Source organism: Pollicipes pollicipes, unplaced genomic scaffold, assembly GCF_011947565.3.
Source record: "Pollicipes pollicipes isolate AB1234 unplaced genomic scaffold, Ppol_2.1 Scaffold_3087;HRSCAF=3621_pilon_pilon_pilon, whole genome shotgun sequence".
Lineage (NCBI taxonomy): Eukaryota > Metazoa > Arthropoda > Thecostraca > Pollicipedomorpha > Pollicipedidae > Pollicipes > Pollicipes pollicipes.
In genome coordinates, this window is record NW_023596225.1 from 32,830,672 (window position 1) to 32,842,628 (window position 11,957).

Genomic DNA, 11,957 nt, shown 5'->3' on the forward strand with positions numbered 1-11,957 from the left:
GCAGGCAGCTTATCTCATCAGTTCCCTTTCATTGAGCAAATGTGTGTGTGCTAAAAATGACCTCAAGTCATAATGTTGATGACGTTGCACAGAAATTCCACCCGACCCAATTTTTGGTTGCAACGGAAAACTACATATGACGGGATAAAGCTTGGAAAACAAGGCAATCGGGGTCAGGCCTGTGCTTGCAGCCGCCGAGACGCGAGGTCCCGTTTGCAGGCAGGCCTTCCCAACTTAAGTGGGGGAGCGAGCAAATCGTCGATCCAGATCATGAGAGGTGATGTACACTTCTTAGCATGTATCCCATCACGGTTTGTGAAAGGCTGGCTATTATTGCTATTGTTATCACATCGGCCACATCAGGCCGGGGCTTCTCGTCTGTTAGCTGATTTTCAGCCAGCCGTAGGTCGCGATCTGCCCGCTCTGATCTGACCGCCCCTGAGCCCTTCCGATCTGATCTGATCCGGTGAGACAATTTGATCTGGTTCCATCTGATGCCCTGACCTTTGACCAGCTCCAGTTCCCGTGACCTACTCTACCGAAGCTTCCGACAGCTGCACCATGTCCTTGTTGACATTAATGTGACCCGTCACACGCTTCTCACCAGCACTCCCGTGGTTTATTGACGTTCTCGTGGCCGACCGGCTCCACGGCCATTCGTTCTCTGGGTTATTGATGCCCCCGTGACCAGTCCCTTGCTCCGCCGATGGCCCTGCGACACCGGCTGGTGTTCGTAGGGGGCACTGTGACACCGTATCCCGCGGCCAGCTAATCACGCGTGACCCAGACCCCCAGCCGGCGCCACTCCGTCACGTGACCCGGCCCGGGCGCGGCCGCGCACGTCACGTGACTGGGGCTGTGTGCGGCCGGGCGGGTCGTCCGCCACCCACGCGCTCCCCGAACGGTCTGTAATACGACCGGCTGTTTGTCTTTGTGAGTTGATCGGTCTGTGCGTGAGCCGCACCCCGTCGCGCGGCGCCGGCAGCGGTCGGTGGGGCGCACCGCGGGACGCGCGCACCGCTCGCGTTTGTTTTCTCCGCCAGATGGCGAGCCGGCCATATACAGCGTACCTCGATTCACGCCGCGTTTCATTGCCGAGCGCAATGACCCAAGTGCCTAATGTATGTCGCTCCTATTTCACGGAGAGGCATTTCTAAGGTGCATCCTGCGATGATAGACTGTGCCGTAAGCATATGAGTTACGCGGAACAGACTAGCACGTAATTGGCAGGGGTAATCTGCGGCGGCGCTGCTCACCCAGGCTCGCAGCGCCCCGGGACGCGTGCCAGTTGGAGGCGCAGCGGTTAAGGATAGCTGACGTCACCTGGACCATCGGCTGACGTCACCTGGACCATCAGCTGACGTCACCCGGACCATCAGCTGACGTTTTTTCTGACCATCAATCCATGCTTTCCCAGCGGCAGAACTATATAACAGTGACACGATCACAAAGTTATCCATGATGAAAAGCACGGGTGGTATCAAAAGATTGCCTAGCCAGACTCAATAAGATATAAATAATTGGCGTTCTGTCTTCGTATTTAACATCATAACTATTATTTCATCCTCAATATGCCTAGATCTAGATTGCATCTGGACATCTATATCTACGTTGCAGTGACATATGGGAGCTTTAGAGCTAATACGTTGTCACACGATATATTTTTGTCTGGATGGGTTCAACGATAAAACGTTACGTTGTCATCCTACCTGTATAACACTCGTATGCGGAAGCCACGGGGCTGGCGTGTTGCGTCTCCAGTCATAGGCGAAGGCAGTTTGAAACTCGAGTCTGAGTTTCGTCACATTGATAATACACTGAAGTATTTTGATGTCAAGCTGAGAAGAAACAGAAATAAAAAACTACTGAGGCAAAGTTACCATCATAGAAAGCCCATTCAAAAGTTGGTTATGACGTTGCTCGACGCTGCACAGCAGGCGAATTGTTTAGGAGTTTTCTGTGCCACAACATTAACCGACGCATTGGCAATTATTTTCAGCTACTTCTTGAATATTTCTGCTGATATGATTTTTTGTACTCCACTTTATTTGCAAACAGATATACTAAGATAGGGTGACGCCAATTGGTTAAATATTACCACGCTCCTTGCGGTGGAACAAATGATAAAGCCAAAGAAAGAACGCTTACGCATTAGGGGATTTCTTTTAACGGCTGGCCCATGGAAAACCTCTTTGAATCCGGTGTTTTGTTACAGTGAAAAAGCATAAAAGCATTTGGTGCTAGTACTTCACTCATTTTGCAGAGGCTTTTGCTCTACATGTGCCTTCAAGTGCATCGATGTTTACACCGTGCAAGAACTTTGCAGCATGTAGCTCGTCTAGAATAGCACCACGAGGCAGAGCTTTTGCATGGACATCCAATTACTGCGGAGCACAGTACTGCTAGTGACATTTCGTGATCGCACAGAGCAGCTGAGGCCATTGCGTTAAGTAGGACAAGAATGTGGAGTACATCTTGATCATTACTTTTCTTCACAATCAGTACTGCTGAGAAAGAATTGCGCAACAGGCAAGAATATGAAAACCATAGATGAAACGGAGACCCAGACTTTTGCGAATGGAAAAGAGATGTAAGACATGGAATCATTTATTTACCAATCGAACACTATTCGTATGACCTTACATGAAAAGAATAATCCTCACACATCTCCCCTCCCCTCCCCCCATTCGCCAGCTTGGTGGCGCTGTTTGTATATATCCCGTCCAGTGCACCGAGATGAAAACATGCATGCTTGCCACTGATGGTTGGTGCTTTTATAACTGCGTAATGCCATGTTTTTAGATGATCCCGTGCTTGCTAGCGGATCCTGATGCAACCAATGTATCTATGTAAGTAAAGTGGAATTTAAACAAAATGTCCAGCTATGGCTGCAGCCCCGGCTCTGACTTACACATCATAAGGCATCGTTTAGTAATGACTGTATGCTGAGGTAGACACGGGATAGACCGCAAAGACAAGTCGCTGATGAGATCAAAATGTTAAATTGATTGAATATAAAAGCAAAAAATATGTAGATAGTATAAATTAGAAAATATAATTCATCTCATGTGCGGTGAGAAAATAACCAAGTACCCAAAAGGAATGGACACCTGATTTTTTGTGCTACTGTCAATGCGCATGCGCATATGCGTGCTGCCAATCTAACACCCCTGCTTTGTGTTCACGCATGAAATGTGAAATGTTGAGAAGGCAAATATTTTTAAAAGGTGCCCCATGATTTTTGTGTAGCTAAAACGGCATCCATGAGACACCGTCAAGTAAGGAAACGAAATGCGTCGAAGTTGAAGACTGCGCATGTGGTATCATTCATTGTTCTTTAAATAACTAGTCCCCACGTCCAACAAAATAGGAAGCGCAGACTTGACAAGGCAGCCTTGGGAAAGACAATGCTGAGATACATATCATTTCACGATTTGCATGTACGTTGTTATCTAAACGCTAATGCCTCCTTCTCGACCTTGCGCCGAATTCTCTAGTCTATATTGCAGGGAGACTCGGATCTCATCAAACAATATGTCTGATTGTGCGAGAGCAGTAGCTTGAGAGTCTGATGAAGGACCATCCCTGCATCAGATGAGATCACGGGTCTACGATGCTTTTTCGGGATGAAGGTGCATGGCGGGTACAGATGGTGGCTCGTGCACTGATTCAGGCTGCTTTCAGTCACATAGAATCTTTTTTGTGAGATTCACTCAAGTATCGACTGGAACACAATGGCATCGACTGAAACACAAACACATTGCAATATCGGGCATTTCCTAGTCATTAGTTCCCCTCATGGACAAATACGGAATGTTGAAATTCGGTGTAAATTGTGATAAAAGCAATGGATAAGCTAACCGATAGGCCCTACATGTTGTGATTGGTCTAATGGGGCATTCACGACAGACATGGTGAAAACGCCCCATCCATCCTGTCTAAGCGCTAACTCAAATGATGTCAAAATAGCAGCAAGGTTTTCCAATACGTTGCAGGCGGTATGTGTGCATGGCTTTGGGAGGTACCAGCAGGCATTTCCTCGCCCTGTTTCTCAAGTACTCTGATAAGGGTGTTTTGTCACACAGTACCGCTTTAGAAAACAGTAGCCCGCGGTCAGTTTTGAAGTGTCATAGAGGATGTCATTGATACCGCCGCGCACATGGTGCATGACTTCCGGCAATGTTATGCTGTTTGTTGTCCTTGCCGTCGCCCTTGGTTCGAAAAGTAATGCAGAATGGTAGGTACCATTCATTTTGCGTGCGCATCATCACGCGCATGAGGTTTTGTGGTTTGTCTTTTCGATTACTTGGATTCAGAACAGCAACTCTTGAAAACTCTCACTGATTTCTTAGGTACCGCTATGGCACGACTCACTGTGATCCAGATACTGTTTTAGGCGCAGTAAGTCCAAAATTGGCTCACCACGGCGCGTGCACGCCTCAGACAATGTATTGATGACTTGCAGGGGATATCAAGGTATTCCTATTCATGAATAAATACTTCGCTCGAACTGCATCATGCCTATGACCGTGATTGTTTTCAGAGATGTTAGTTTCTTCACGCGCGCTCTCACTTAACCAAGAATGGTACGAGGAGCCTTGCACAAGACACCTTGCTAAACTTTTTCCGGGTATTTTGAAAGCACTTAATTCTGAAACTTTGTGGCGTGCTTCGAGCACGATCGCCACACTAACCTTGCTACGACTACAGCAAATTTTGCTCCCCTTCCCCTTTGAGCCAAGGGGTTTGCACTAGATGCTGAGCGAACTGCTAAAAATTCTGTCAAAAATCGCAGAAGCTGCGAGAAAATTTAAAACCGTTTCCTCGTCCGCCCACCGAGGAAAATTTCAGATCCATTGGCTTTCCCGCCAACCTCGTGACCTTTCGTGTAACTATTGGTCATTTTTTCTTAGACAAAATCTTAGCCTTCAGCTATCCACCCACTTAACTCCTTCCATTATTTTCAGTAATGAATTGGAGAACACGTACGAAAGGTTTGCAAGTGGACTTAAGAGTTTTGCCATTGTAAGCACGTTTAATAATATTTTGAAGCATTGGTCAAGAATCTAATGCAAATCTTCTAATGCTTGCTACTGCAACGCAACCACAATTTCACCAATAACTCTCACAGAATATTTATCCTAACCAGACCATCACCTCTTTCATGCCACTCCCCACGCTGCGCCGAAAATAAAGTAAAGCAAGTTATCAAACAACGCACATGCACATGGCGGAAATGAGTGCGTCAAAATTCGGAAAGAGCTTGAAAATAGCACAGTGAAAAATGCACTGTTTTGTAAAAAGCTAAAATTTGCATCAGGTCGTGGCTTGAAGATATTCTTAAAGAATGCGAAGGTCTTTGGCAGAGTTTCAGTTTCATGATTTAATGCTAATGGTTCTGGATTCTGACAAACATCCTGTTTGCATGGCCTCTCTTCAGTTTTCCCATCCGTGGTGAAGTATGCAAGGTTTTGCGATAGGATGCCCCAATGTCTGGTTTCTGCTCTGGTCACTTCATTGCACTATTTACCCAACACACATAGGGTCTATACCAGAGGCAGGGCCGCTCCGAATGTGAATGTGTTTACTTCTGCTGTGATATCTTGATATAATGATATTTTGTTTCCTGATAGTAACTATTGCTTCCCATCGATCTCGTTTTTAGTTTATGCTTACTCGTTTCATGATCGCATTCGTCTTTCAAACTTTAGTGCTCATCCACGGCCTTCGGTTACTGGTACTTAAAAAATCGGTCGCGCCTGGACTCAAAGCTCAGACACCCACCCTTTTCGTCCCAAGCAATCGTGAGATATCCTCCTCCCCATCCTCAAAAGAGGTTATTTCCCACGTCCCGTGCACCGGCTGTCTAGCGTAGACACTGCGAGTCACCACACCGTACAGCTGAGCAGGATTCACAGCTTACACACCAGGGATGCTGCGTGCCGATACTAACCACCGAGATTTGACTCCTTTTGCTCCTGCAAACGGAGGGAGTTTTACAGGTTTTCCCGGTATTTACACGCCATCATGCAGCCTCTCTGCGGCACAGCGTGCTGGCGCCAAGCAGCCACAGCTGCGGGTGGCAGTCGAGCTGGCGCCTGCACGTCGAACGTCGGTGCCGTCATACGGTTCACCACGTCATGTGTTTCACAGTTACGCGCTCACTTGTACGTCGCGATTTACCTCGTGCAAATCAATCACGAAAGCCCTCTTTTGCACTTCCACGTTTGCGTGCAATGCTGCGCTTGACTATAATTTGCAAAGTGCGGATAGAAGTTGCTGCATGCGATCCATTAATGTGGGTACAGGTGATGGCTCTTGCCTCTTTCTTTGATAGAAAGAAAAGATGATTCTTGGGATGAAATCTACTAACATAAATACAAAACATACAATAAGGCATTTGTTCTAGCTCCGAGAAAATTTGAGGTTTAAATCACCATAGCACTCCCTAAAAAATGCTCAGAACAGCAAAAAAATACTTTTGAAGAGATATAGCCCTTGGCCAATAACCTGTAGCACTTCAGTATAATATACGAAGCAGCGAACCTTAAGGCAAACATGCAAATACTTGAGGCAAATACCAATGTTGCCAACCCGCCCATTTCTGCACTGGCTTAACCTGCAATAAAAGGCATAAATTTTCGAAAGAATTTATGACGCAAAACTGGCATCTGCGTATCTGAGTATGTGTCACGGGTGTTACATCACCCTGAATACACCAGTCTCTTGGCAATGCCCCTAATGCTGATGCTGCTGTTGATGTGTTCTCATCTTCCGACCAGGAAACCACAAGACAGTTTAAAAAGGCCGTGTGTGTGGAATAATTTGGTATCCCTTTTTTGTCAACTGATGTCATAATGCTAACTCTCATCTTTCCCGACGCGCGAGACTGACCCTGCCTTCCTTTGTCCCCACGCCACTGTTTCTGGCGTTTCAGAACTCTCGAAGCGAGCTTGTTTCTGGCTCGGAGCCATATCCGACACCATCATGTCACCACTCACAAGCAAATGAGCGGAGGGCAAACGTTTGCCGGGGAGATATCTCGGAAAACCAGCCCTTCGCAATTTCCCGGATGATATTTTATTCAGTGCCTCGGGCCAAACCTCTCTTCAGCCAATTTAATCCGAGATTGGAGTGTATCTTTTCACAGTTACTGATGCCTGCATTTGTCGCCGGCCGCAGCAACTGTGCCAGATCCGCGTTACATGTAATTGGGCAATTTTCTGCCCACTCTCCTCACCACACATGCTCGCCGCCCGCCAGCCAATGGCAGACGAGCCGCTCGCCGACGGGCCAATCAGCGCGGCGGCCGGCGTCAGGCTCCGCCCCCCGAAGATGGAGCGTCGGCTGGGTCTGTAGCGGCGCCGCGGGAGATTTTATCGCAGTAATTGTCCGTCGTTTACGCCGATTAGGCGGTGAGCAGGTGCTGCGCGTGCGACACCGCACCCGAAGTACAGCCGCAGGCGCAGGCGACCGCACGCGAGGACCGTCCCTGCCGCGCCCAGCCACTCCTCGCGTCGGCGAGTCACCATGAGCGGCGAGCCCGAGCCACCGACCCCGCCAGCGGCGGCGGCGGCGGCCGGCGGCGATGCCGAGCCGGAGCGGGCGGCGGCCGGCTCGCCGATCGACCTGAGCCGCCTGCCAGAGCCGACCGAGCGCGGGCCGACCCCGCCCGAGGCGCAGCGGCTGCTGGAGGCGCGCCTCCTGGAGCAGAGCCGACGGCTGGCCGGCGCGCCGGCCGACCCGTTCCTCGGCCTCGCTGTCTCGCCGCTGCACAACAACAACAGCAAGACATCCTTCTACATCCGCGACATTCTGGACGGCCGCAAGTTCACCGGCCGGCGGGAGTTCCTGGACACGAGCAGCCCGGAACTGAGCGACACTCAGTCCACAGGTGAGCTGGCGCTGGTCCACACTCCGCATCATGCGAGTCCACACGACTAAGCGCGCCCAGGCAGACCTTGTTCACAGTGGAGACCCAGGCGTTTCGGCTTGTCTACACCGTTTCTGCCAACGTGCGAGAGTGCTTATAAGCGTGTGCAACAAATGTGGGCTGATTTTGTTCGCAGTGTACAGGTTTGCATTGCCCAAGCCGAGGTGGGCACGAATGAGCGTTTTCACATGTATCTGTCCGCTCTCAGTGTATAGGCTCTGTCCTCAGTCTACAGACTCTGTCCTCGGTCTACAACAGATTGTGTTCTCAGTCTACATATTCTGTCCTTAGTCTACTGTTCTCAGTCTACAGGCTATGTTCTCAGTCTTCAGATTCCGTTCTCAGTCTACTGTCCTCAGTCTACAGATATTGCTCTCAGTCTAGAACAGTCATGTCCTCTGGGCGCTGTCCGCAGTCCTGCAGATTAGATTGTGCACACTGGCAATCCCGCAGTTTCATGTTAAACCTGTCCACAGTGCGCGCCAATCCTCTGCAAAGTCCTGCCAGAACAAGTCGAGTTCTTGGTATAGAGCAGTCCTCAGTGCAAATGTTCGCTCCAACCATCGGTAGACCTCAAGTAAAATTACAAATACCCGCAGCGTCGCCGGAGTTCGTAGCAGCGAGCGATTTCGTCACAGTCACTTTCCGTCGCTTACGCCGCTTAACAGACGAGCAGGTGCCATGCACGCGACAACGCGCCCATGCCGCCAGCTGAACGCGGCGATCGCACGCGATTTTGCACTTGGCGGCAGGCATTTTACGCGCCCGACGGGCGTCCCTCCCATGCGAGCGGCGCCGATCCGTTTTCCATGTGAGATGTGAGATGTGAGATATGAGATGTGAGATGTGATGTGTGAGATGCGCTGGGTCATAAAACGCAGCGAATACCCAGACGGGCGTAATGGTACGCTATGAGACCAGGGCTGATGACATACGAGTCAGTGGCTCAACAAGCTCACTGACCAAAGTTTGGCCTTTGTAATGGACAGGATCGTTGCCCGAGCAGCCGGGCCGGTATCGCCGAATACTGAATGGTCTGCGATAAGAGCACACGCACTCGCATACACACGTACGGTCCGCGAACACATGCGCACACGCTCAGCATGGAGTATTCGCCGAGCGAGAATTGTTTTCGTGTTGGAGCCAGTTATCTGTGCTGGGCAGCCTATGGCCTTGTCCGCTTGTTAACGTCTGAATCAATCAATTGAGCGTAGTGATCGCGTCTTGCATCACGTTTTCCTTTGGCTCAGAGACTTGCCAGCCGGGTGCAAACAGTTTAAAGCTGAGGGTTATTTTAAGGAGGAATGTTCTTGTGATCCTGAAAAGTACAGCTGCCTCCATTTTTGCTCTGAAGACCCCAGCGCGTACATAGAATGCCAACCGTGCATATGTGCAAATTTTTATGGTTTCGCCGCGGTTGATCAGTTTTTGGCACACGTCTTCAGAGCTTTAGAGATGTATACGCAGTACGGAGATTATCCAGACGGTTTATTTCGATGTCTAAAAGCGTTATTCCCCTTGAGTATAAGATGATTCGAATTGTGGTGGTATAATACTGCTCGTTCGGTGCTTTGTCAGCTAGGTAACTCATGCAGCACAGCAGCGGTAACTCATGTTTCAATGCTGTTTTTCAGCTTCCGTTGGGTCAGCCATGTATCTTTGACTTCTAGCATTGTAAAATTGCTTAAGCTATGTACCACGTGAGCAATTTCAACAAACGGATGCCTCAAGCCGCATCATGAGAAAACATAAGCATGTAACGCCCAAGGATGTCTGGGTTTCAGAAAGCATGTTTTGGGCGCTTTCGGAAAACTGTTTGGCACAGTGGTCCACTGTCGCCCTCACATCCATCCGTCTACAATTAATTCATTACGATCACGTTACACTTAAGAACGGATAGGAGGACTGAGGCAAAAATCACACGCTAACTTTATATCGGGATGCTAAATGAACTTCGGAATATATTGAGACCACGTAGACTCGTCTCGAGGCTCATGCTGGCGCCGGATGCAGGGGGGACGAACAGGTCATGCCCTCAGCCCGATCGCCCGGGCTTGCAATGGCGTAAAAAAGAAGGTTTTAAAGCAGAGGTTCTTTGTTTCCTTCTCACGCGTACAGACCGCTTCTCTAAAAAGACCATGGCTGGATCCGCCTCTGTTTCATAGCTCAAACGTAAAAGGGCGCTATTCGGTGTCATGGCTTTTTTCCTGTAGCATATGTCCCATCCGGCCTTCGTCCTTTTGTACACAACGCAAATTTCATTTAACCATGCATCAAACTGGTACCGATGAATCCAGCACCACTAGCGTCTCAATAGAGAGAGGGAAGTATTTGGCTCTCGCTATAAGACCTGATGCATTCGAGCCTTGCTTTTTTGGCCTTTTCTAAACAAGTTTTTAATCGATATGTAAGATGCAGTTTTCAAGGCTGTAAGCAAAGCGGAGATGCAGTTCTGAAGGCTGTAAGCAAAGAGGAGAAGCGTTTCTGCGAGGCCGATATGGCTCATGATTCAGGCACTGCGTAGAGGCGACTGCGCTCATGCCGTTACCACTCCTTTGACCCACTTGCTCACCGTAGCTCACCTTTCCAGACACGCTTTGCGACGTCTCGCCGGCCGACGGCGACGGTGACGGCGACGGCGACGGCGACGACGCGGACGCAGACAGCGAGGCGCGACCATCGAAGAAGAAGTGCGCGTCCGACTCCAAGGGCGGAAAGCCGCGACGCGCGCGTACCGCCTTCACGTACGAGCAGCTGGTGTCGCTGGAGAACAAGTTCAAGCAGACGCGCTACCTCTCCGTGTGCGAGCGGCTCAACCTGGCGCTCTCCCTCAACCTGACCGAGACGCAGGTGAAGATCTGGTTCCAGAACCGGCGCACCAAGTGGAAGAAGCAGAACCCGGGCGTGGACGTCAACAGCCCGACGGTGGGTCCGTCGCCGCCGTTCCCGCCGTTCTCGTCACCGTCGCTGCTGTACCCGACCGGCGCGCAGCTGCACAGCTTCCCCGGGCTCGGTCTGCCCTGCGTGCTGCCGCACGGGCTCGCTTCCCACCCCTTCTACTCGCACATCAACCGCTGACGCGTCGACTCAGGCGCGCCGTATGACAATGCAGATGCGGCTCCGGGGGCCTTGCGTGGCGCCGGGATTCGGGGGAGGGTGGATTCGCGAGGCAGGCAGTCCACGCGTCTGTTTGCGATCGTTCCGCGGCGTCTATATCAGCGTTTGCACTGGCTTCTTCGTCATGCCGCTCCGCAGTGCGCTCGCGTGTACGCCAGGGTTCGGTCCTCGGTCCGCTGTTTTTTGTGATTTGGGGAACTGACGCCTCCGTGGCTCTTTTGCTGTTTTGAGAGTGCAATAGCTGCGCACTAGAGCGTGGCGCCGAACTTGGCCCTGTCTATGGCTCCAATCCGGATCAGATCCTCCGGCCATTTCGACAGTTAGAGGAAGGCGTCACGTCACGTTTGCTGTCACGTGCGACCCCTGCTGAGACAGTGAGTGATATGGATGAGGCCTGGGTGCGCCACATATAGTTAGTCTAGTTGTCCATTTTATGTGCATACCTAAGACATCATATAGGACTAAATGATGAGTGTTAAATTTTATATCTGTTGTTACATTGTTTGCATGATGTATCGTGTAAAAATAAATGAATCACGGTGTTGTTCACATATAGCGCGTCTGACGGAATGCGTAACCTAGCAGCTGGTGTGGGCGGGCTTCGTGCTTAACCACAGGTAGTGACAAAGCATTTCACTTAAAAAAGTGCATTGTGACCTTTGCTGCTTTCCACGCAGCATTGAAGAAGATATTTTCCAGTGCTGCAATCAGTGAGGCAAAACTGGAACCCTTGCCTCGCAGAATTGAGTCGTGGAGGGTCTGCACCGTTTGAACGCCATTGTCCATCACCTTGATCTCCGGCGAGGGCGGAAGCTGTAACGGGCTGTTGCATCACTGAAGTAACATTATTTTTACTAGCTTTACGCAGCAAATGACGTTAGCAGATAGCACAGTCAATGCCAGTCTG

At 50.1% G+C, this 11,957-nt stretch overlaps 1 protein-coding gene across 1 annotated transcript; it reads left to right on the forward strand.

Annotated features, from left to right (window-relative positions):
• Positions 1-7,725: 7,725 nt before the first annotated feature.
• On the forward strand, positions 7,726-11,601 carry LOC119090054 (NK1 transcription factor-related protein 1; the record flags this gene model as incomplete). Its single annotated transcript, XM_037212848.1, has 2 exons — positions 7,726-7,894; positions 10,524-11,601. Coding segments are annotated over 2 exons (657 nt in total), but the record flags the coding sequence as incomplete, so codon positions are not given.
• Positions 11,602-11,957: the final 356 nt, after the last annotated feature.